Source organism: Callorhinus ursinus, unplaced genomic scaffold (genome assembly GCF_003265705.2).
Source record: "Callorhinus ursinus isolate GAN/ISIS: 27379988/994484 unplaced genomic scaffold, GSC_fseal_2.0 scaffold14, whole genome shotgun sequence".
Taxonomy (NCBI): domain Eukaryota; kingdom Metazoa; phylum Chordata; class Mammalia; order Carnivora; family Otariidae; genus Callorhinus; species Callorhinus ursinus.
Window position 1 is genome coordinate 15,846,301 of NW_027397076.1, and position 24,349 is coordinate 15,870,649.

The 24,349-nt window shown below is 34.0% G+C and overlaps 1 protein-coding gene across 4 annotated transcripts in view; it reads left to right on the forward strand.

The window, feature by feature from the left end:
• EEA1 (early endosome antigen 1) overlaps nucleotides 1-24,349 on the forward strand; it is a 127,258-nt gene that overhangs the window by 32,532 nt on the left and 70,377 nt on the right. For 2 of the 4 annotated variants that reach the window (XM_073900524.1, XM_073900525.1), the window contains exons 3-11: nucleotides 2,301-2,426; nucleotides 8,617-8,741; nucleotides 9,540-9,594; nucleotides 9,683-9,748; nucleotides 12,345-12,384; nucleotides 13,304-13,417; nucleotides 14,079-14,200; nucleotides 15,374-15,529; nucleotides 23,086-23,202. In XM_073900524.1, the coding sequence (XP_073756625.1) occupies nucleotides 2,301-2,426; nucleotides 8,617-8,741; nucleotides 9,540-9,594; nucleotides 9,683-9,748; nucleotides 12,345-12,384; nucleotides 13,304-13,417; nucleotides 14,079-14,200; nucleotides 15,374-15,529; nucleotides 23,086-23,202 (921 nt within the window). The remainder of the gene's footprint in view (nucleotides 1-2,300; nucleotides 2,427-8,616; nucleotides 8,742-9,539; nucleotides 9,595-9,682; nucleotides 9,749-12,344; nucleotides 12,385-13,303; nucleotides 13,418-14,078; nucleotides 14,201-15,373; nucleotides 15,530-23,085; nucleotides 23,203-24,349) is intronic. The other 2 variants (XM_073900526.1, XM_025881375.2) reach the window with 1 other exon arrangement.

Consider the following 24,349-nt stretch of genomic DNA (forward strand, 5'->3'; position numbering starts at 1 on the left):
AACAACTGTCTTCTATTAATGTGGAACAACTAGAAAGTCTCTGAGGTGGGAGCCTTCCTAGTGAGTGAAAAAGCAGCAGGGAGGCTAGTGTGGCTCCAGGGCAGTGAGTGAGGAGAGATTGGATCTGTGAGGTAATCAGGCCTACCTCATGCAGGGCCTTATAGGCCTGCTTTATAGGCCTTTGTACAGACTTGGGTTTTTTACTCCTGGTGCACATGGGAAGCCCTTGGAGAGTTTTGACTAGGGAAGTGACAAAATTTATTTACATTTTTACAGGATACATTCTTGCTGTGTGGAAAATAAACTGTTAGTAGGGTAAGGCTAAAAGCAGAGAGACTGTTGGAAGGCTATTGCAGTGATCCATGTGCAGTGTGGGAGTGGCTTGGATCAGAGTGGTAACAGTGAGGTCCTAGGGTTCTAAATATATTTTGAAGTTCTAATAGGATTTTCTGATTAGTGGGGTCTAAAATGCAATTATTTTCTTTCATAACTTTTTCAAGAAGCCTGTAAGCTTCCTGAGGATGGGATTTTGCCTTATTTTACCATTGTGATCTTAGCACCATAGCATAATGGCTGGAACATAGTAATCACACTCAGTACATACTTTTTGAATGAATGATTAAATGATTGTATGTGGAAGCTTACAGTGAAGAAACCAGTAAAGTGAGAGGCAGCATAAAGCTATCATGGTAAAAAAATGCAATAATGCATTCTTTTAAGTAATTATTATTCTGTAGTTCAGCATTTTGGACTGTGGTTGCCTGAACATAACTCTTTCATCAGTAAAAAGGAAAAACAAAAAGAATTTATCCCCTGGGTAATCTCCTTTAAGGGTTGTTGACAAAAGGATTAATGATGACTAACATTTATTGAATGTTTTATTTGTATCAGATGCTATAATAAACACTTTGCATCTATTATCTCACTTAATTCTCAGGAGACCCCCCCCCATGAAGGTGTTACTGTTACCCCATTTCACAGATGAGGAAATTGAAGGTCCTGTAAGCTACTAACAGTGGTGTGAATCTAGGATTCAAACCCAAGCCTAGCTCTTAACTACTCCTCTGCCTTGCCTCCCACTTTGGGACTTTCTTTATAGTTATTGTCTCCTTTGCTATTATCCTAAGTGACATTGGTGGACTCAAGGAACATCCTAGCCTCCCACTTCTTAATGTTTGCAATGCCAGTGATCTTTATTAATTCTTTTCTAGCTTCTCAAGTTCATGGCAGGACCTTCCACCTTATTATTGGGCAGAATAGTTTGACTTGAGATGTTAAAAACAAATGTTCCCATTCCTTACCACAACTACCTATCCTCTCAAAAACTTTCTCATATTCTTACTACTTCTTTGGCCTTGCTGAATATTTCAGGTTTTTAATTCCTGTCTTTTCTTCTAGTCTTTCAGCCTTTCCTGGCTTCATTTTCTTTCTTCTCTAACCATATCTCTAATGACAGAATATTTATTGAACACTTAGAGGCACCACACTAAGCCTCTTATGTACTGCACAATAACTCTAGAGGAATAGGTGTTAACATTAGCCCCATTTTATAGATGAGGATATAGACATTTAGCAAAGTAAAGCGATTTCCTTAAGGTCATATAGTCAGCATTGGTTGAATCTCAAATCCACATCTATTTTTGACACAAAAACTCAAGGCGTTTATAACCTATTGTCCTTCACTACAGTTTTCATTTTATTTATTTTAAACCATAGATCAGTGTGACAGCCCACATTTTAAAATATAGATATGTTAGGTATAGGGAATTAGGGAGATTGATTTAAAATGATTTTATTTGGTTCATGAATTTAGAAGGAAGTGTCCCCTATTGGGAATTATGGGTGTGGGCAAAAATGGGATCTTAGGCTAGTGGAATATGGTGAAGATTAAAAATTGCTTTCATTATAAGAACTTTTTTGTTAAGAATATTAAGTCACGTAAAACTATTTGTTGTAACTGTCAGTCGTTTCTTCATCTAAAATAAAAGCTAACTTGCCAGTAATGGCTCTCAGATAAATAAGGACAAAGTGTCCTAAACAAAAAGTAATTAATATTCCATCTAAAGCAACTGGTAACTATAATAAAATTGAACCAATAGGAATTTCCAGCATAAGGATGGAAGCTACTTTTAGTCGTCCTACTTTGGATAGATCTTTCACTTTTTGTATATAGTTACTACATGAAAATTTCCCTTACATATACTAAAAAGAGATATTAATTATTTTCCCATTGTGTTGTCTTTATTTTGATTTATAAATAACTTTTTATGTATATCCACCTAAAAGTTGTTATTTCACAGGGTTTCATCTGTCCATTATGTATGAAAAGATGTATAACTGCTATTGATTTGTCGGAGCATTACCAGCAAGTGCACGCTGAAAATGAAACAAGAGGACAGCAACTTCCTAATGACTCCAGTGTTACTGTGGGTCCTGCACATTTTGCTTCAGCAGCTTGGTTATGGGTTGCTCCAGATAGCTTTGTTTTTCCTTTCCTTGGTGTTGCTTAACTTTTTATGCTACAAAGGGAACATGGATTGCTTTAATTATGCATGCTTAAAAGAAGATTCAATAAGAAAAACAGGCTCTTGGGAAGTTGGGTTGGTTGCTCTTACTCTCTGCAGCTGTCTTTTTGTGAATCTGTAAACAAATATAAAAGTTTAAGTTAATATTTTTGTATAAATTTTTCTATGAAATTTGAAATATAAAGTGAGTGATATTTGATTTCAACATCTGTAAGTTATATCTTTATTATTTAGTTAATGCTGATGAATGTTTTAAAATGCTTTAGGTTAAAATGCTTTACTCTTATATAGAAAGAGGACTTTGCCTATTAATTGTTACTCTATTTGAGAATATATAGGGCATTAGAACCTGGATCTGCCATTGTTTCAGTCTTTGTTTTGACACCCTGGACTTGAGGAAGGTGACAGAATGGCACATACTCATCATTAATAGTGGATCACCCAAATGTTTCTCTGTAGTGTGTTGGACTGGTGTATATCTAAGGCTAAGGATGGACGCCGATAAGGGGACCTATTGCCCATTTGCAGGCTGGGAAAAGTTTCTTACATGATCTCGATATATCTGTTTTCTTGAAAATTACTGCAATATTCTAAAAACAAAAGAAACATATCTTTTCCCCCCATTCTTTTGCAAATCCTACAAAAGAAGGAAACTTTTTATACCCAGAAAGAAAAAAAAAAAGACGTTTGTTTTTCTGTCTGGCAGTTACATATATAAGAAAAGGATTTCACCAAACATTCACTTATTTAGCATATTAATAGAGTATTTCTTATGCACCATGTATTTTGGTAAGTAAAGGTGATAAAAAGGTAAATAAGATACGATCTCTACCCCAGGAACTTTCTGTGATAAATATTATTTGCTGATTTAAGTTGAAGGGAACCCCAGAAAAACTTCACTGGGAAACAGTTAAACCAGACATTTTTTAGGGTGATGGGGAAAGTGGGTGCATTATAGGAGGACACCAGTTAAACTAGCTAACTGGTGCAAGCAAAGAAAGAGGTATAAAAGATTCTTAGAGCTCTCCTTAGCATTTTACCAGTTGTCTTCCTTTCAGAACATCTGTGTCAACTTTTCTTCTTTATGGGTTAACCCAAATGAAAAGACCCAATATCACCTACTTGTCACTTAAATAAGAATGTTCTTTTTAATTGAAAGAACACTTGGTATAACAGGTATACCATAAGTATCAAGTTAAGGTAAGTTCTTAGCTGCAGTGTATCTGAGAAAGGATTAGAGATAACTGAAATGTAAGAGTAAGGGACTTACTGTTTTTATTTATTTATTTTTAAATTTTATTTTATTTTATTATGTTATGTTAGTCACCATACAGTACATCATTAGTTTTTTTTTTTTAAACGTTTATTAGGTTTTTCACCTTGTGTATTCTTTTTTTTTTTTAAAGATTCTATTTATTTATTTGACAGAGAGAGACACAGTGAGAGAGGGAACACAAGCAGGGGGAGTGGGAGAAGGAGAAGCAGGCTTCCCGCGGAGCAGGGAGCCCGATGCGGGGCTCGATCCCAGGACCCTGGGATCATGACCTGAGCCGAAGGCAGACGCTTAACGACTGAGCCACCCAGGCGCCCCTGTCATTAGTTTTTGATGTGGTATTCCATGATTCATTGTTTTCGTATAATACCCAGTGCTCCATGCAGTACATGCCTCCTTAATACCCATCACTGGGCTAACCCATCCCCCCACCCCCCTCCCCTCTGAAACCCTCAGTTTGTTTCTTAGAGTCCAGTCTCTCATGGTTCGTCTCCCCCTCCGATTTCTCTCCCTTCATTTTTCCCTTCCTTCTCCTAATGTCCTCCATGCTGTTCCTTATGTTCCACAAATAAGTGAAACCATATGATAATTGACTTTCTCTCTTTGACTTATTTCACATAGCATAATCTCCTCCAGTCCCATCCATGTTGAAGTAAAAGTTGTGTATTCATCCTTTCTGATGGCTGAGTCATATTCCATTGTATATATGGACCACATCTTCTTTAATCCATTCTTCTGTTGAAGGGCATCTCGGCTCTTTCCACAGTTTGGCTATTGTGTACATTGCTGCTATGAACATTGGGGTGCTTATGGCCCTTCTTTTCACTATGTCTGTGTCTTTGGGGTAAATACCTAGTAGTGCAATTGCTGGGTCATAGGGTAGCTCTCTTTTTAATTTTTTGAGGAAACTCCACATTGTTTTCCAAAGTGGCTGTAAGTGGGTCCCCCTTTCTCCACAGCCTTTCCAACATTTGTTGTTTCTTGCCTTGTCAATTTTTGCCATTCTAACTGGTGTAAGGTGGTATCTCAGTTGGTTTTGATTTGAATTTCCCTGATGGCTAATGATGATGAACATTTTTTCATGTGTCTATTAGCCATTTGTATGTCTCCTTTTGAGAAGTGTCTGTTCATGTCTTCTGCCCATTTTTTGACTTGATTATTTGTTTTTTTGGGTGTTGAGTTTGAGAAGTTCTTTATAGATCTTGGATATCAGCCCTTTGTCTGTAGTGTCATTTGGACTTGCTGTTTTTAATCTTAAGTATACTGTGTGTGTGTATGTTTGTGTTTGGAAGTTGGTGAGAAATTTGGAATGATTAAGGGAAATAAATGTAGCTGGCTGTTTTTAGTGTTTTATTGTTTACTAACAGCATTTTTGTGGAAGTTATTGATCTAGTTTACTTTGTTGAGAAAAAATAGAGAAAGCAGTCTCTTACTATCCAGAATTAGTATTACAAGGTCCATGAACCAAAGATCATGTACTCTATTCATGAGACATTCCTCATATATTCACTCTGAGCTTATGTTACTGTCATTTTAAATGAGTGATGTGGTTTTAATAAACTTTTTTCTTTATCCTTCCCGTCTATATCAGGCTAGCATTATTAGATATAGCACATGAATAGTTTTAAGAAATGATTGTGGAAAGTCAAAACAGGGTGTAGGAAAAAACTACAAAATGTGGGTACAGAAATTAAAGAGGCTAGAATTAATAGAGTAGAACTCACCCATTCAGTGATGAATACTTATGCCTATGAGACATCAAACGATAGTTTAATATCATCTATTTAAGAAGATGAGAAAGTGTATGTATTTTAGACTTATTTTTATTAGAAATGTCCCAAAATTAAAGTGTTATTTAAGCATGGGAAATTCACTTAGGTGAATCATATGGAGAATTCACTTAGGTGAAGTATTTCTATAATTAAATATATATTACTGAATTTCTAAAATTTCTCTTTAGGGATGAATCAGTTCTTTCTGGAGTATTAACCTGGTAATATCTAGAAGCTTTAAGAAGGTATGGCATACCTTAATGTGATCATTAGCTTTCTTGAATCCTTAGGTATCTAGAGCCAAAATCTGGAAGTAGAGACAGTAGTCAACAAGCCAAAGTTGTAAGGATTAAATAGTGTAATTGGTAGGTGGATTCTCTGAAGAACATTCTATAATTTGCCTTCAAGTTACTAGTAGAAGCTGAGACGCAAAAGAGAAATGACAGGCTAAATAGTATAGGGGTTGATGTACTATTGCACTAAAGGCACGTTAATTACAACAGTTACTGGGTAGAAGTTATAAGAATGCCAAATTAAGCATAATGTGGAGCCATTATGAAACATGATGGTAGATAATAGATGGTTTTGAAGAAAGAGCATAACATCAACTAGATTAGCACATAGCCTGGGAGCATTCATTCATTTAAAAGACAGTGCCGAGCATCAAGTATCTCTGCAGCCTAAAGGCATCATTCAGATGTCTCAAGGTACATCGATAGTACTCCTACCTTGGTTCATTTCAGGAGTTTCATAGGAGATCACTGAATTCATTTACCTGTTGTGCCCCTGCCCTTCACTCTGGCTCTGTGATCAGGACACACCTCTGTTTCCCAAATGCAGCATGACTGTGTTTCAAACCTCTTTCCACACCTTTGTTAGAATGCCTTTATTTCTGATAAGTAATTCCTACTCATTCTTTAGTACCTAGTTCCAGTGTCCAGTGTCTAGTGTATATACACATATACATAATATATGAGTATATCTGTGTATTTTTTGTAAAGCGTTAACTCCTGCCACAGGCAGAGTTAGATTCCTCTTTTCCTGTGTTCTTATAGTTCTTTATATCTACTTGTATTATACCATTGTCTGGTAATGTTTGTCTACATATCAGTGTACCCAGTACTCAACGAGCCTTGATTCTGCCACACAATGTACATAAATGAGAAGTGACGATATGCTGTTTGGGTAGCACCCAGCGAAGGAGAAGTTTTTTTTTTTTTTTTTTTTAAGATTTTATTTATTTGACAGAGAGAGACACAGCGAGAGAGGGAACACAAGAGAGAGACAATGAGAGAGGGAACACAAGCAGGGGAGTGGGAGAGGGAGAAGCAGGCTTCCCGTGGAGCAGGGAGCCTGATGTGGGGCTTGATCCCAGGACCCTGGGATCATGACCTGAGCCGAAGGCAGACGCTTAACGACTGAGCCACCCACGCGCCCCGCAAAGGAGAAGTTTTTATTTATTTTTTAGTTTTTACTTGTTAAGAGTATTTACTACTTCGCTCAGGCTATCCCTTGGAAAGTTTTATAATTTGCAAGCTGTTAAAGCTCTCTTTTGTTTTTTTTTTATAAAGATTTTTATTTTTTTTTAAAGATTATTTATTTGACAGAGAGAGACAGTGAGAGAGGGAACACGAGCAGGGGGAGTGGGAGAGGGAGAAGTGGGCTTCCTGACGAGCCAAGGAACCCAATGCGGGGCTCAATCCCAGGACCCTGGGATCATGACCTGAGCCAAAGGCAGACGCTTAATGACTGAGCCACCCAGGTGCCCCAATAAAGATTTTTATTTATTTGAGAGAGAGAGATGGAGAGAGAGCGAGCAGGGATGAGGGCAAAGGGAGAGGGAGAAGCTGACTCAGGGAGCCCGCTGTGGGACTTGATCCCAAGATTCTGGGATCATGACCTGAGCCGAAGGCAGACAGACGCTTAACCGAATGAGCCACCCAGGCACCCCTCTTCCGTTTTTTTTGCCAAATTCTGCCCTGTCGGGTTCATTCATATTTTTATTATTTATTTATTTTTAAAGTAGTCTCCATACCCAATGTGGGGCTTGAACTCATGACCCTGAGTTCAAGAGTTGCATGCTCTAATGTTTGAGCCAGCTGGTCATTATTTTATTTTATTTTAGTTATATTTTATTAAATAAGTAACATAGAAAATGTAGAGTATGTTCAAAAATACTACACTAGCCATTAGGGAAACATGGATGAAAAGCTTCAGTGTATTGTGTATATTACAGTGAATGTAGAAACTTGACAAGCTACTTAGGATTGTGCTGGAGGGAAAAAGCAGTATATGCAAAGGCCCAGAAATGTGGGATACCATGGTGTGTTCAGGGAACATAGGTAAGTCGGAGTAGTTGAAAATGTCAGTAGAGTTGTACAGAGTGAGAGGTGGTCTAGGCATCCGAGTGATTAGGTCATTGAGGGAATATTCATGCAGGACCTCTATGCCATAGCCATATAATTCTGAGATTATTTATAAGTATTTAGTGTTTTATGAGACTATTAACTTCAGGCTTTTACAGTCTTAATCTTAAGTTAGCAAGGAATTTACTGACTGCAATACTTCTTAATCATTGTAGATATTCTGTGGTAATTACAAGTTATTTACTATATTACTTTTTTCCCTCACTGATCATAATACTTTATGTTTTTAATTTTTTTGTTATCATTCCTATGAAATAGATTGGGGCAGATATTATTTTACTAAGGGGGATATCTAGAAAGAGAGAGAGGATATGATGGAAGATCTTCTCAAGTAGTTTTCTAGATCAGAACTAACTTCTCAAATTAGAATTCTGTACTCTAGCCATATATTTATTCAACCTAAAAGATGGTTGTAAGGTCTTTCTTTATATTTTGTAAACTTCAACCAGAATAGACGGTGATGTACATTTACACAATACCAGAATTTGGGCTTAACGTCATAAATTACGGTCTACTAATGGCACCATCGGTGTAACATTTGACTGTATTTCGTAATGTACAAATTGCTGTCTTACAGTATTAAACACAATTTTGTAACCTTTTTCTGCCTCTTTCTATAGGGTTTCATATGTCCCCAGTGTATGAAATCCCTTGGATCTGCTGATGAACTTTTCAAACACTATGAGGTAGTTCATGATGCTGGTAATGACTCAGGTCATGGAGGAGAGGCTCTTGCTCTGAAGCGGTACAGTACAATCACTTTGAAGTATATACTGTTATGAATGCATGTGATATTACCTCTTTCCTGTGTTAGGGCCTTGAGTAGTATGCTCACTGCTCTTTGTCAGACTGACTCTTAGGTAAGGAGAGTAGAATGTGAGAAGGTTTGACAGGACTCAAGGAACAGAAAGAAGCCAGTGTTGGGGTGCCTGGGTGGCTCAGTCGTTAAGCGTCTGCCTTCGGCTCAGGTCATGATCCCAGGGTCCTGGGATCGAGCCCCATATCAGGCTCCCTGCCCAGGCGGGAAGCCTGCTTCTCCCTCTTCCACTCCCCCTGCTTGTGTTCCCTCTCTCGCTGTTGTCTCTCTCTGTCAAATAAATAAATGAAATCTTTAAAAAAAAAAAAAAAAAAGAAGCCAGTGTTGCCTGAGCTGAGTGCATGAGGAAGAGAGTGTTAAAGCAGGGACTATACTGTACAGATTGTATAATCCTTGTTAATGAGTTCAGATTTTATGCTAACTGCAGTAGGAAGCTATTGATCCTTACTATTGATAAATTAATGGGAGATACTTTGTTTCTGGCTCAGGCACTCGATTATATCATTTCTGTGATAAGGTGTTTTTCCATTTATAAACAATGAGCTTTTGGAATAAAATTATTTTTCTAAGTGTTATACATAAAATTTTATATGTAAAATTCTAAAGCATTTTTTTTAATTGAGAAAACTAGAATATTAATGTACAGTCACTAGCCATGATTTATTGAGACCAGGTTGTTAGAGGACATTAACTATTAATTCCTTTTTCCCCCAATTTATGTTTTAGAGATGATATAACACTACTTAGACAAGAGGTCCAAGACCTTCAGGCTTCACTTAAGGTAACAATAAAAATGACTATATTTGTTTATTTTCAGTGTTTTAGATAATCTTTTGAAATTTACTAAATAAAATTTTTTTTTCCCTTAGGAAGAAAAATGGTACTCAGAAGAATTAAAGAAAGAATTAGAAAAATTTCAAGGGCTGCAGCAGCAAGTAAATGCTTTTAAATACTTGAAGTGTGTGTATTAGTTGTTTATTTTCATTGTTGAAAATAAGCATTTTGTAAGCAGGTGGCCTGAAATAAATAACTTCTTCTAATTTGTTTATCTGTATTTAATAGCCTATAGTGTATATCCTTTGTAATTCTAATGAATGCAAATAAATAATTGGGAAGCTAAGATGTAATTTCTTAAAGATGCTCCATTAAGAATCAGTTACCTGTGGATTGACTTTTTATACCAGGCTGCATTATTCTAATTTTCTGACAATATACCTAAATTGTTAAAAAATATAGGTTCAGATAGTAGTGAAACTCTTCAGAGCATTTGTGTTGTGACAAACTGGCAATCACTAAATTGTCTACTAGTAGGGAAAGAACTATTATTAACTTTTTTGTTTACATTAATGCAGAGGGTTTGAAAATGTGGGGGAATGGTTGTATTAACAATTTTAGGGTATTTTTTAAGCCAATATTAGGTTTTAAAAAACAGAATAATATTTATGTACATGTGTACACACACATGCACAGCTTTATATAAAAATAATGCATAGAAAAAAACCAAAAGCATTGGTATGAAAAGTGGTTACTTTGGAGTGAGATTCTGTTGATACATAGTTCAGTGTATTTTCTAAATAAATGTCTTAACCAATTATGATTTCTATATTAAAATTATACTGGCTTTTGGGGCACCTGGGTGGCTCAGCTGGTTAAGTGTCAGCTTTGGGTTTGGGTCATGATCCCAGGGTCCTGGGTTCAAGTTCCGTATCAGGCTCCCTGCTCAAGGGGAGTCTTCTTCTCCCTCTAGCCCTTCCCCCTACTTGTGATCTCTCTTTCTGTTTCTCAAATAAATAAATAAAATCTTAAAAAAAAATAAGATAATATTGGCTTCTGTGAATGAATGTTACCAAATAGTTTTCATTTGTAAGAATAAAGTTGATATCCTTCAACAATAGTTATAATATTTTTATAAAGTAATTAGTGATCCCTTTGCATATTAGTACATTGTGACTCTCAGTCTTTTTGCCTTTTTTTTTTTTTTAAAGATTTTATTTATTTATTTGAGAGAGAGTGCACAAGCAGGGGGAGCAGCAAAGGGAGAGGGAGAAACCGACTTCCCACTGGGTAGGGAGCCTGATGCGGGTCTTGATCTCAGGACTCTGACATCATGACCTAAGCCAGGCAGCTGCTTAACTGCCTGAGCCACCCAGGTGCCCCCTTTTTGCCTTTTTGTTTTTTCATCAAAAATTGTCATTTGGACTAGAAAAAAACCCAAATAAATTGATAGCAAGATATCAGTCTTATTACTACTCAGCTTCTGTATTTGAAGTAGGAAAGAAATTTTTAGTAATCTACAATATTTACAGTTCATTTACTCATGTTTTACATACATGCCATTAACAATTCATGAAACGTGCTATATTATTTTTGTACCTGAAAATAGAGGAAACTGTTTCCTACATTTGAGATGACTGTTTCATATTTAATAAATTAAATAAATTCTCCACAGTGCAAGGTGAAATTGCCTTGGTGTAGGAAATTTACTTTTGGGGAAAATGTATTTAAAATATTGATGATTCTTAGCAACCAGTATGTCTAAATCTAATGTATAGGAAAATAAATCAGATATACTATGAGATGTCTTATTAAGCTCTTTCAGATATGTATAGTTTTTTAGAATGTGAAAATGACTAGGCAATATAGTGTTTTATTCCTAATGCACATAATAAATTAAACCTTATAGAATATGTTCTTTATTTCTGCTTTTTAAGAAGATGATTTATAATCCTGAATTAAAAATTTGTGCTTTTAATGCCAAACTTTTTAGTAATGATAGCTCCATGGCATATTTTAGCTTATGCAAATTTTTATATGTTACAGGATTGAATCTTATTTTTTTGAAGATTTATTTACTTATTTTAGAGAGAGAAAGAGAGAGTGGGCAGGAGTTGGGAGGAGGGGCAGAGGGAAATCTCGAGCCGACTCCCTGCTGAGCAAGGAGCCTGACATGGGGCTCAGTCCCATGACCCTGAGATCATGAGCTGAGCCAAAACCAAGAGCCCGACGCTTAACTGACTGGGCCATCCAGGCGTCTCTAGAAGATTATGAATTTTATCTGTTGACTCAAGTATTGGCTTTAGAATCTATGTTTATAATTATAATAATTTATGTTATTTTTAAATCTTTACTGGTGTGTCCGGGTGGCTCAGTTGGTTAAGCGTCCAACTCTTGATCTCAGCTCAGGTCTTGATCTCAGGGTCGTGAGTTAAAGCCCAGCGTGGAGTCCACATTGAAAAAAAATATATATTTACTGAATTTATGGAATTTAAGATGCTATCTATTGTAAGACCCATAATAACTTTAGATTAACATAAAAAAATTCTTAGAACCAATAACTGCAGTTAGATCATTATGCCAGTCTGCCTAATGGTACTTTAGAGATCTGGAAGATTTTGAACAGGCCAAAGTTTTATCAAAATCTTGCTACTTACCTCATAGAATGTGGCTTTCTGAACTTTTTTTCACATTGGCAATGGTAATAGAATTGTCTTTTCCTTTTAATGTGTTTGTTTATGTCTTGTTTTCACTGAGGAGTCTAAACCTGATGGATTGGTGGCTGACTCATCAGCAGGTAACTTTACTTAAAGCAGATTATTTTTTCATTTTTCTTTTTCTCCTTGCTCATCTTCTTTTTTACTTTTTACCTTTTCTCTGATGTCTGCTACATAAATTTGTGTTGTGGTTATACTTTCTGGCTCTAAAACAGTGAAGATAATGGTCATATTTTAGGTTTAGAGTATTACCTGTGAACTTCATAATTTAATCAGTCGAAAAAAATCTTAGTGTTTTCATAGTTCATTATATTCTGTAGTTATAAATAAACTTCTGGAATATTACATGAATACAGTTTAATGAAAAGTTAAACCTATTTTAAAGAGTAATGTACTCTTTCTCTTTGGGAATAAAATGATGAAACTAACATCTTTGTAATTGACCTTAACTGGAGGAATGCTCAATGAATAATCAAAATTATATTTTGAGGTTAGCCATTCTATTTACTTTCCCTCTGAAATCTTTTTATGAGAATAAAGTATTAGGAGTTGACTCTGTATTTTAATCGATTCTTTATTTTATATAAGACCTTGATTTTAAACCATTTCTAACTTCATTTCTCATTATAATAAATTTTATTTAGAGAGGCAGAATATATTCCTTTTTGGTTAGTTGATGGTTATAGGAAAATGACTGAAATGTGAAATCAAATAATCTTGAAACAAATACTTATGGATTATTTGGGCATGATGCTAAATATTCCTTTCATTTGTTTTATGTGTGTATAAATTATGACTTGTGGCTTAAATGAATTAGATATACTTAATTCTTGAAATGTTGGCATACTCTATTTGTAACTGGTTGATAGACTCAATGTTGATTTTCTTTTTTTCATGTTGATTGTCTTTACTATAATGATTAGGATATAAGTAATAACAACTTAGGAAATGTAATTAGCATTAATTATGTATTTGAGTAACTGTGATACTTTTTTGTAGAACTACAGTCTTTGGAACAACAATTAGAAGAGGCCCAAACAGAAAATTTTAATATTAAGCAAATGAAAGACTTATTTGAACAGAAAGCAGCCCAACTTGCCACTGAAATTGCAGGTGAATTGAATCAGATTTTTTTAGCTAGTAAATCAGTCTTGTTACCTTTTTGCCATTACATTGACTGTATTTTAGTGTATTGTATTTTAGTGTGATAAGACATTTGTTATAGACTATGGTGGTGATTATTGGAATTTAATAATAGAGTTGCTATATAAATTATTTTGTTTGTCCTCTTACCTCCTTTCAAAGGACTGATTTTCTCTGTAGAATTCTTGAAATTCAGAGAATGTGAATTTTTTGGGGGATATGCTTAAGGAGTAACAAGTAACATTTTGAAGAAGTTAAACAATATAGTATAGATTTAACATTTGGTTATGCTATCAATTACTTTTTTAAAAAATTACATGCTTTTAGGTAAAATATATGATTAAGTATACATTAACATGCTAATTAGTAACAGTGCTATGATGTATGGAATTTATGTAGACAAAAACATTTGATTATTTTAAGTTCATCATTTCATGTGATCAGAAGTTAAAGTGTATTGTATGTATTTATGATTATCTAAGGAATGTGAATTTGAATTAATGATATGTAGATATGCATTGTGTAACATATAGGAATCTATAAAACTGTATAATATATAGGAATTTATAAAACTGTCCTTGCCTAGAGTTAATGTCATAAAACTAATATTTATATAACTATCTTTAATTAGATGTAAAGTCAAAATATGATGAAGAAAGGAGTCTTCGAGAAGCTGCTGAACAAAAAGTAACACATCTGACAGAGGAATTAAACAAAGAAACAACTATAATTCAAGATCTGAAGACTGAACTGGTAATTTAGAAACCATTTATTGGAATGTACTTTTATAATTTTCTAAACTAAAAATGAAATATATACTCTGATGAAAAAATTTTAAAAGTATAGCTTGCCTAAGATGGAGGAAATAAAAATTCCCTATAGTTCTATCCTTTACACATACACTAATAGAATTTTTTACATAGAAATGGAATCTAGGATGCAAAATTTATTACCTTAATATTTTTGTGTTTCTTTTTTTTTCTTTTTTTTTTAAACATTACTTGTTTCTTTTTTTTATTTATTTGAGAGAGAGAGAATGGTAGTTAGAGAGCACGAGAGGGAAGAGGGTCAGAGGGAGAAGCAGACTCCCTGCTGAGCAGGGAGCCCGATGTGGGGCTCGATCCCGGGACTCCAGGATCATGACCTGAGCCGAAGGCAGTCGCTTAACCAACTGAGCCACCCAGGCACCCTGTGTTTCTATCTTAATATTTATCTTTTTGCTTAACATTTTTGTTGTTTCTATCTTAGTATTATCTTTTTGCTTTTCATATCTGCATCTCTGATCCTGACCTTTCCCTGCACTATGGTTTTATAAATCCACCTACTTTTAGGATACTTCTGATTGCATTTCTGGCTTTCATTTCAAATTCAAGTGTAGCGTCAGGTCATCATATTTCCTCCTCAGCTGTGTTTCTCTCATTGGTATTATACATCTTCAGCAGTCTCCTAAGGTGTAACAACCTTGAATCTGTCCTTGACTCCTTTCTGTCCTTTATTTAGCACTCAATAAACATATCAATAAAATCAGCCATATCCAACCTGCAATAAACCCTAATTATGCTTAAATCTGCTCCTTTATTTTTATTACCAGTTTCCTAGGATAGAAAATTCATGCTTCAAAATGTGACATTTATGAAGTGATTGTTATGACCATTGGGTGTAGTTTGTGAAGGAAAGGAAAGCAAATAAAGCACCAAGGATAATTGTGTTTTTGCTATTTTGTGCCTTGAGTGGTAATACTATTAAATAGGACATACAAGGAAGAGGAGAGGCTTGTTGGGGGAAAGGTATCAGTGGTCAATGTTTGCAGTCCAATAATTGATATCAAAGATTATTTTCATTTTGATTTCTTTGTAGTAAAATGATATAAAAATGTGTGTTCTTTTAGTTTTTCACTGTAATTTTTAATGAGAATGTGCTCTACAGCTTCAGAGACCTGGTATAGAAGATGTTGCTGTGCTAAAGAAAGAACTGGTGCAAGTTCAAACACTAATGGATAACATGACCTTGGAACGTGAGAAAGAATCTGAAAAACTCAAAGATGAGTGCAAAAAGTTACAGGCAGAATATGCTAACTCAGAGGTAAATAAGTTCAGTATGCCTAAATGTGATTGTTGTTAACTTGTTTATTGTATACTATAAGTAAAGCCAACATGTGAGATTTTTCTGAGTGATATATCAAAACAGTATTTGACTTTCATTTGCTCTGAATGATATTTGTATATAGTCAGTCTAATCTGAGAGACAATATTTAACTTTGCTTTATGAAGCTGGACATTTAGAGAAGAATGTTTGTATAAGAGTACTGTTTTATTTAATAAATAATATATATTGCAGGGAGATGATACTTAAAGTTAAATTTGATCCAAGCTAGTCAATAAGTGGTAATTGAGTTTTTTCAGTTTGGTAGGGGTAAAGGAAGTATGATTTCGTTTTTTACAATTGTATTACCAATGTTCAGAAAAAATATTTAGGAAAAACTTATTTTCTAGTAGGCTTGTTTCTCACTTATCAATTATTGAATTATGTTGTTGAAAGAAATCTTAAAAATCAACTAGTCTAACACTCCATCCAGGACTCCCCTTTATAGCATCTGATAAGTAATCCCTAACTCTTGCTAGGTGGTGTAGGGGGTGCGTATTTATTTATAAGTCAGTCATTCTGTTGAGTTGACATTTGTTTTCCTGTAATTTACGTGCACAGGTTCCAGTTCTCCTTAGGAATTACACGGAATAAATTGTTCCTTTTTTCCACATGAGATATTTGAAGACAGTTCATATTTACTGAGTTCTTTCTCTTCCAGGATAAACATTTTCAGTTCCTTCTACCATTTGTCACATGACTTGATATTGGCCTGTAAATCTTTGAGATATATGTCAGTATATGACAAGCTCTAGGATACGTAATAAATATATTTGCTTAAAAATGCTAGCCTTTTCCCCTTTTACTGTATTATAGAGGATTTTTTTTAATCTATTAAGATTCCATTAACTATTTGTAGTTCTTAAGCTCCCTTATGTGATGTGGACCTCTGTTTTTTGTATTTTCACTTTAAAACGTTGAGTATTAGTGACATTTCAGTTTGCATTTCTTTCTTGGAGTTTTAAAGCTAGTGATCTAAAAGGCACTCTATTCATAATTAGTAACATAATGAACTATGGAGTATAAATACTATAGATAACCATGTCATCCTTTATCTTTCTTCCTCCTAAATTTTATCAGTGGGAGGAAAGTTTATGGGTATAACATTCGTAGGTATGTGAAGCTTTATGATGCTTAGTACTTCAGACTTTAAAACTTAAGAACTTCAGGTGCAGATTTCCTAAAAGTGATCTTTGTAGCCCAGTGGCCTATAACTCCACAGTTTTTAAAACAGTTTCAGGGAGTTCATGAACTTATTGAAGCCAGTTAAAAGCTTCTACTATGTAATTAAGGAGATGCTGAATCAAAGAAGTCTCATGAGGAAAAATCCCATTCAGATAATGTGACAGCAGAAATACTTGAATTTGGGTGAATTGAGTCATTTATTTCTGTGCTTCAGTAAGAATTACTTTGATTAAATCTGCCTGCCCACTAGTATTTCTCTAATTTTTAAAAAATTACATTCTTTTTTGATTAAAAAAATTCCTTTAATGTTATTTGAAATTTCCAAACAAATGTAATAGGGTGACTAAAATTGTATCACAATTATGGCACTTTTATGATATATCTGTTTTAAAGTGCAATTCTCTCTGACCTTTTCCAAGCTGAGAATTATGGAGTTATATGTTTACTTCTTAAACAGGTAGAATTTGAACAGGGAGAAGAAATTTATATATTTACTTGCATTTTGGGAAAAATATATGTGGGAAAATATTTCTGAGTAATATTTTATTTAATAATTACTTTAATATGGAGGATTTTTGTAAATTTGCATTTTTATTCACATAGATTAAATTATATGTTATGAGGCGATCGCTTAAAGTATAACTAGAGTTATATAAGATTTGGAAGAAAAGGATTTAGTGTCTTCCTGTACTGTCCTTCTGTCAACAAGGGTGATTATGGGAAACAATGATTTTTTTTTTCTCTTGGAAAGATGTTTCTGGAAAAGAAAAATGGCATAGAAACCCATTCTTCATGTCTTCTTTCACATTTTCATAAAATTTTTCTTTTTAAATGTTTTGAAATAAATTTTAAAATAGATTTATTCTTGCTGAATAGTGACTTAACATTTCATCATATTTTTAGTAAAACAAGGGTAATATTTACTTTCTACTTAGTTAACTAATAGGCTTGTAATGATTAAGACCTCACATTATACTGAAGTATAATTTCCAACTTCAGGAAATGGTAGCATAAGAGTCAGAGTAATTATTATTGGAAACAAACTCTTAACTTTTTGAGCACCACTAGGTTTTGGATACTATGCCAGGTACTTTAAATACATGGTCTCATTTGTTTCTTTTAACCTGCAAATGAAGTAATGTGTTTGTTTTGTATTGAAGGAATCTGAGGCTCAGTGAAGGTAAATAACTTAAGTTCATGCACCTCATGTAAGGAAGCTAGTACTAGAACTCAGGTCTTCTCCAAAGCCTGCAGTCTTTCCCTATCATTTTCTCTCTCATTTTGGGTGGTCTGATGATTGCCTTATAAGTAAATTTGTGCTATTAATCTTGACCTAATACTTACTGTTATTACTTTTTATATTTTGCCATATAGTATGTTATATTATTTATATTAAGTACAACTTAAAATACTTTTGAATTGTGCTTCATACCATTTTCATATTAAAAATTAATGTCTAGATATTCCATCGCATTTATTTGTTCATAACTCCATTTGTTTTTAGCTTCTGCTTACTTTTTAAATATATGACATGTATTTTACTAATTTATTAAAATTCAATCCTGCTTATTCTCAAATTTGTTGGTGGATTGTAACATTTAATGAAAAATTTTATTTTATATATTACTACTTTACTGAACCTAAATATTGGTATCTAAGACAAAATACATTAAAAGGAATTAAATGAGCTAAAAATGCAATGATTTTTTTGGTATTTCTAATTGAGGCTGAAGGCATAATCTGATGTATATTATTAAGTATGTTCTTATGTTCCATTACTTTCATTTACATATACCTTATGAATTCATTGACAGGTTTTTTTTTTGGTCTAGATATTTTAGAAAAAATAACTCATTCTAAAGCATTTGAAAATGCTTTATATAAATAGCTGTGTTATGGATCAGAAATTGAGGATTTAAGGGTTAAAAAAGTATTATTTTAAAAAATTTACATTATTGAAAATATCAAAGCTATAATCAACTTATATTTGGCATGGTCTTTAATGGAAATGATCTTTTAAGAATCTTATTTGTATTTCAAATAAACTCATTTTAAATGCTAAAATATTTATAAAGATGGAATAAAAATGATTATACTTATGCATAGTTATTAAAGAGAGTACTTAAATATCCTTTAAAAGTATGCAAATATCAGAGATTAGATTTAGCAATATGTTTGGACATTTGTATTGTATGTTCATTGTGTACTTTTGTCAGTCTTCCACCTTTCATCCATCATTTTATTTTTTTTTCTGCTTTCTAATGGAGATGCTTAAACTTGAGGTAATGTGTTTTTTGGAAGGCTTTTAATATTAGTAATACATAGCACCTTCTATTGTCATATGGCAATTTTGTGTTTTAAGGCAATCTCAGAACTTCAAAGATACTCTCATTTTTTTAATCAAGCAAATTTTCAACCATCTTTAAATGATTATTTACTCACAGTAATACAGTATTAGAACAATAATTATAATTCTTAAGTATTAGCAGGATGTTTGCCTAAAATATCTTAATTATTTTTTAATTTAAGATTTTTAGTAAAAATCCAATGTTGAATTCAATAACATGGCTTTGAGGAAATGCAGACTCTTTTATTGGGTCTGATATTGGCTTACAGTGAGTAAGACAGAGTGCCTGCTCTCATAAAGCTTTTATTTCTTTGTGGAAGCCAGACAATATATAAGTAAACCAAATCATGATAGAAAGTCAGTTAATGCTAAGTGCTATAAAGAAAAATAAAGCAGGAAAATTAACAAGTCAGGAAATGACAGATGTTGGCAAGGATGTGGAGAAAGGCGTTCCTCTTACACTGTTGGTGGGAATGTAAGCTGGTGCAGCCACTCTGGAAAACAGTATGGAGGTTCCTCAAAAAGTTGAAAATAGAGCTGCCCTACAACCCAGCAGTTGCACTACTGGGTATTTACCCCAAAGATACAAATGTAATGATCCGAAGGGGCACCTGCAACCCAATGTTTATAGTAGCAATATCCATAATAACCAGCTGTGGAAAGAGCACAGATGTCCATCAACAGATGATTTAAGAAGATGTGGTATGTATGGAATACTACTCAGCCATCAAAAAGAATGAAATCTTGCCATTTGCAATGACATGGATGGAACTAGAGGGCATTATGCTAAGTGAAATAAGTCAGAGAAAGACAATTACCATATGATCTCATTCATATGTGGAATTTAAGAAAACAGAGGATCATGGGGGAAGGGAGGGAAAAATAAAACAAGATGAAATCAGAGAGGGAGACAAGCCATAAGAGACTCTTAAACATAGGAAACAAACTGAGGGTTGCTGAAGGGGAAGGCGGTGGGGGGATGGGGCAACTGGGTGGAAACAAAAAGAAAAATAAAGCAGGATATATGTATGGGCCTTGCTTTAGTGGAGCTGGTAATAATGTAGGACAATTTTAGATAGAATGATCAGGGAAGGTCTTCTCAAGGAGCATATGTGTGAGAAGTAAGCAAGAATCAGGGTGAATAATTGGGAGCAGTCATTCCCGGGAAGAGGGAGTGCAACTATTAAAGCCTCAAGGCACAGATGAGTCTGACCTGTTAAACAATGAGTAAAGTCAATGTGGAGAGCCATCTTTGTTTGAATTTCCCCCATAGTCATATTTGAACAGGGAATGTATTTATTTCCTTGCCAGTTTTGACTTTTTTAAAATTTTTATTTTTTCCCCTATGCAAACATAATACATGGTCATTGTAAAAGTTAAAATGATTCATAAAGTACAACAGAGAAAGTGAATGTTTTCTGTAATTCACTCCCCACCTCCCCTTCCCCATGACTAAAATATACCTTTTGGTATAAATTCTTCCCACATCTTTTCCTTTTTCCACATTTGAGTAAAATAAAAAATTTCAAATGTTTGCTTTTAAAAAATTCTAGTTAAAAAAAGTACATATTTAGTGTCCAAAGGATAAATGATAAACCTAATGTCTAGTTCTTTAGGTATTAAAATTATAAAATCACTTATATGAATGTATCTAAAAACTATACAATATAACAAGATATTTTTGAATATATTTGCTTTACATTTTGCTTGTTTTTTCCTACATTTTGGAGTTAATCAGCAAGATAGATGTTACCCTTGGCTTACTATATCTTAGAAACTTAAATGCAGAATCATGGTATTTTAATGAAGTATACTCAATTTGCATATTAATATATGCTGTTATTTGTTTATTCTGTGTTACTCTGCTAAATCCTTTGATACGTAGTAATTTAAAATAGCCAAACTGTTCCTAATATTTCTGTTAAGGTCCATAATGTTACTAACAGAAAATGATCTGAGATTCAAAGTTGTTAGAAATAGCAGTTTGAAGTAAACTCCCAATATCAATGAAAAGGTTACATGATTAGTTTAAGAAAGAAGTTATTAGGATATACCTTTAACTTGAATATAGTTAAAAATAGCAAATATTTAAACATTTCTTTCTTTGGGGCACCTAGGTGGCTCAGTTAAGTGTCTGACTATCTTGGCTCAGGCCTTGATCTCAGGGTCATGAGTTCAAGCCCCACATTGGGTTTTATGCTGGGTGTGGAGTCTACTTAAAAACAACAACAAAAAAACCCCAAACATTTCCTTTTTTTAAGTATACAGTACCATATATTACATATATATATAAATATATATATATCAGTTATTATTGAAACATGCTGTATAAGCTGTAACTGTATAAGCTGTAACTGTAAAGCGGAATGACAGATTGCCTTTCATTGTATTAGAATTGGTTTATTTACATGAATGTTTTCCTTAAAAGGTCAGGCCAGGAAGATATCTCAGACATGGTGCTATTCATAAAAACAGTTTTGAAACCTCTTTTAACTGACTTTAAGCCAGTTTGGAAAACACTCAAAAAACTAGTTTCATTAACTTATGATTATTAAAATAAAATAATATAAGCCCAAGTGTTTGATTATTCAGTTTAATTACTTAACCTCCTTTACAAGATGGTTTCCAAAACTTTAAACCAAAGTACTGTAATGGATGAAGATATATATATACCACCAATGAGAATTCTTTTTAAAAAACAAATAGTGCCACACATACCGGAAGGGTTTCCAAAAGAAGAGTAGCAGAAGATCTCTTGGCATTATTGTCAAGATAAATCGATAGCCTTCGTTTCTCCCTTGAAAATGAAAGTACTTATTTGTAATGTTGGAAAAAGACAACTGCTGATGTGTTTATTAGGAAAAAATTTTAAAAATTTATGTCCGTTTCATATGAAGTTTATTTACTAATAAAGAATGTAGACAATGAAAATGATTGTAACTTTGGGAATGTAAAAAGTGAAGCCAATAAGCAATATTAGAAATACAAAGTTATTTTGTTGATATCACTTGCAGGAAACCATACTGAAAAAAAGCAGTACTTAGTCTCTCTCTCCCTAGTTGTTGGCGCCTGGGTGGCTCAGATGGTTAAGTGTCTGCCTTCGGCTCAGGTCATGATCCTGGGGTCCTGGGATCGAGCCCCACATCGGGCTCCCTGCTAGGCGAGGAGCCTGCTTCTCCCTCTGCCTCTGCTTCTCTCTCTCTCTCTGACTCTCATGAATAAATAAACAAACAAACAAACAAAAAAAACTACTCCTAGTTGTTGAAGCTCTCATGTGTAGGAAGTTTCTATTTCCAAGATCTTTGCCTACTTTTCTCTTAGTTTTAAACGATCAATCCATTGTCTTAATTTCATTAAAAAATATTAAAATGCATTAAAGCAAATTCATGTCCAGCTATTATACCTGATTATGGAGTGGCCCAGCTTAATGAAACTATATCTAATAAAACTCTATATAACTTCTTTGGACAAAGACTTTACCATATAGTCAAAAAGATGATTTACCACCTTTCCAAGGTGATTCTGTATTGTATGTTTGCATTTATTTAACATGTTTTTAAAATAAAAGGAAAGGCTGTCCTATAGAAATTGGGGGAAAATGTAGGCAATAGCTTGCATTATCTTCTTTAAATTCAGAAGGATTAATGTACAGAGTTTCAAAAAGTCAGTAAATTCAAGTTTACAGTTTGATGCTTGCTCAGTCACATAAAGTAGGATGCCAACTCTTCATGCATTATTAAATAAATGAAGTTGTGCATTTTGGATAAATTAAAAAAATTAATTTTCAAACATGAGGTGGCAGTAGGGGTATAGGAAAAAGAACTAAGTTGAAACTTCTAAGTATTATTTTAATTTAACAACTGACAAAAATCTTTGTAATTTTAAAACTTTTAGATGCTCCCATTTCCTTTTCCATTTTAGTTTTCTCTAATTTTTTTTCTTTTCTTTCTTTTTTTTTTTTAAGGCCACAATAAGCCAGCTAAGGAGTGAACTTGCAAAAGGTCCCCAGGAAGTTGCTGTATATGTGCAGGAACTACAAAAACTTAAAAGTTCACTTAATGAATTAACACAAAAAAATCAGGTAAGAATTTAAATAAGCTACATCTAGTGGTGAATTTATTTTATCTTAATTTTTAATCTTGTGTATGTTTTATATATATATATAATTATTGGCATGAGTATAGCATGACTTATTCTGGTTTTTAAGTGTTAAGAACATTCACATTGTTATGAAACCAATCTCCAGAACTCTTTTCATCTTGCAGAACTAAAACTCTATACTCTTTGAACAACTCCCCATTCACTGCCGCCTTCTGTAAAGGAAAAACATTCCTGTGTGTCTCCTCTACTCCTAATACCCTACTACACTTTTACTTCTGACACCAGATGTGTGAGTGTTCCACACAACAGTTCTGTGACACCAGCTGGTGTCATACAATGTAACTCAATTCTGACACCATTTACTTGGAGATAGTGTCAGATCCCACAGTTTAAGGGATTAGTCCCAAAAGACTGTTCCCGCACCCCCCCTGCTAACACCAATTGAAAGTCCAGCTTGTTACCTGTACTTTGTACCAAATGGCTGTAAATAGGAGGCTCCCACAACCCTCGCCTTAGATTCGATTAACTTGCTAGAGTGACTCACAAAACACAGGAAAACATTTTACTTACCAGATTACTGGTTTATTTTAAAAGATTATAATTCAAGAATAGCCAGTTGGAAGAGTTTCATAGGGTAAGATGTGTGGGAAAGGGCATGGAGCTTCTGTGTACTCTCTGGGTGCTTTCTATGTGTTCACCAACCTAGAATCTCTCCATACCCTGTCCCTTTGGGTTTTTAAGGAGGCCTCCTTACTTAGGCATGATTGATAAATTATTGGCCATTGTTGATTAACTTCAACCTCCAGCTCCTCTCCCTTCCCTAAGATGGTGGGGGGAGGTTGATGGGGGGTCGGGTTGAAAATTCTAACCCTTTAATCCTGGTTGATTGCCATGGCAACCAGCCCTCATCCTTAGGGTCTTTTTAAAAATCACCTCATTAACATAAACTCATTGGTGGTTGAAAGGGACTAGTTACGAATAAACAAAAGACATTTTCATTGCTCTTATCACTTAGGAAATTCCAAGGGTTTTTGGAGCTCTTCTAGAAATGGGGATAAAAACCCAATGTATATTTTTTATTATAAATAACAATCACTTTTGATGCACTAAGTTTTTGATTTGATGTA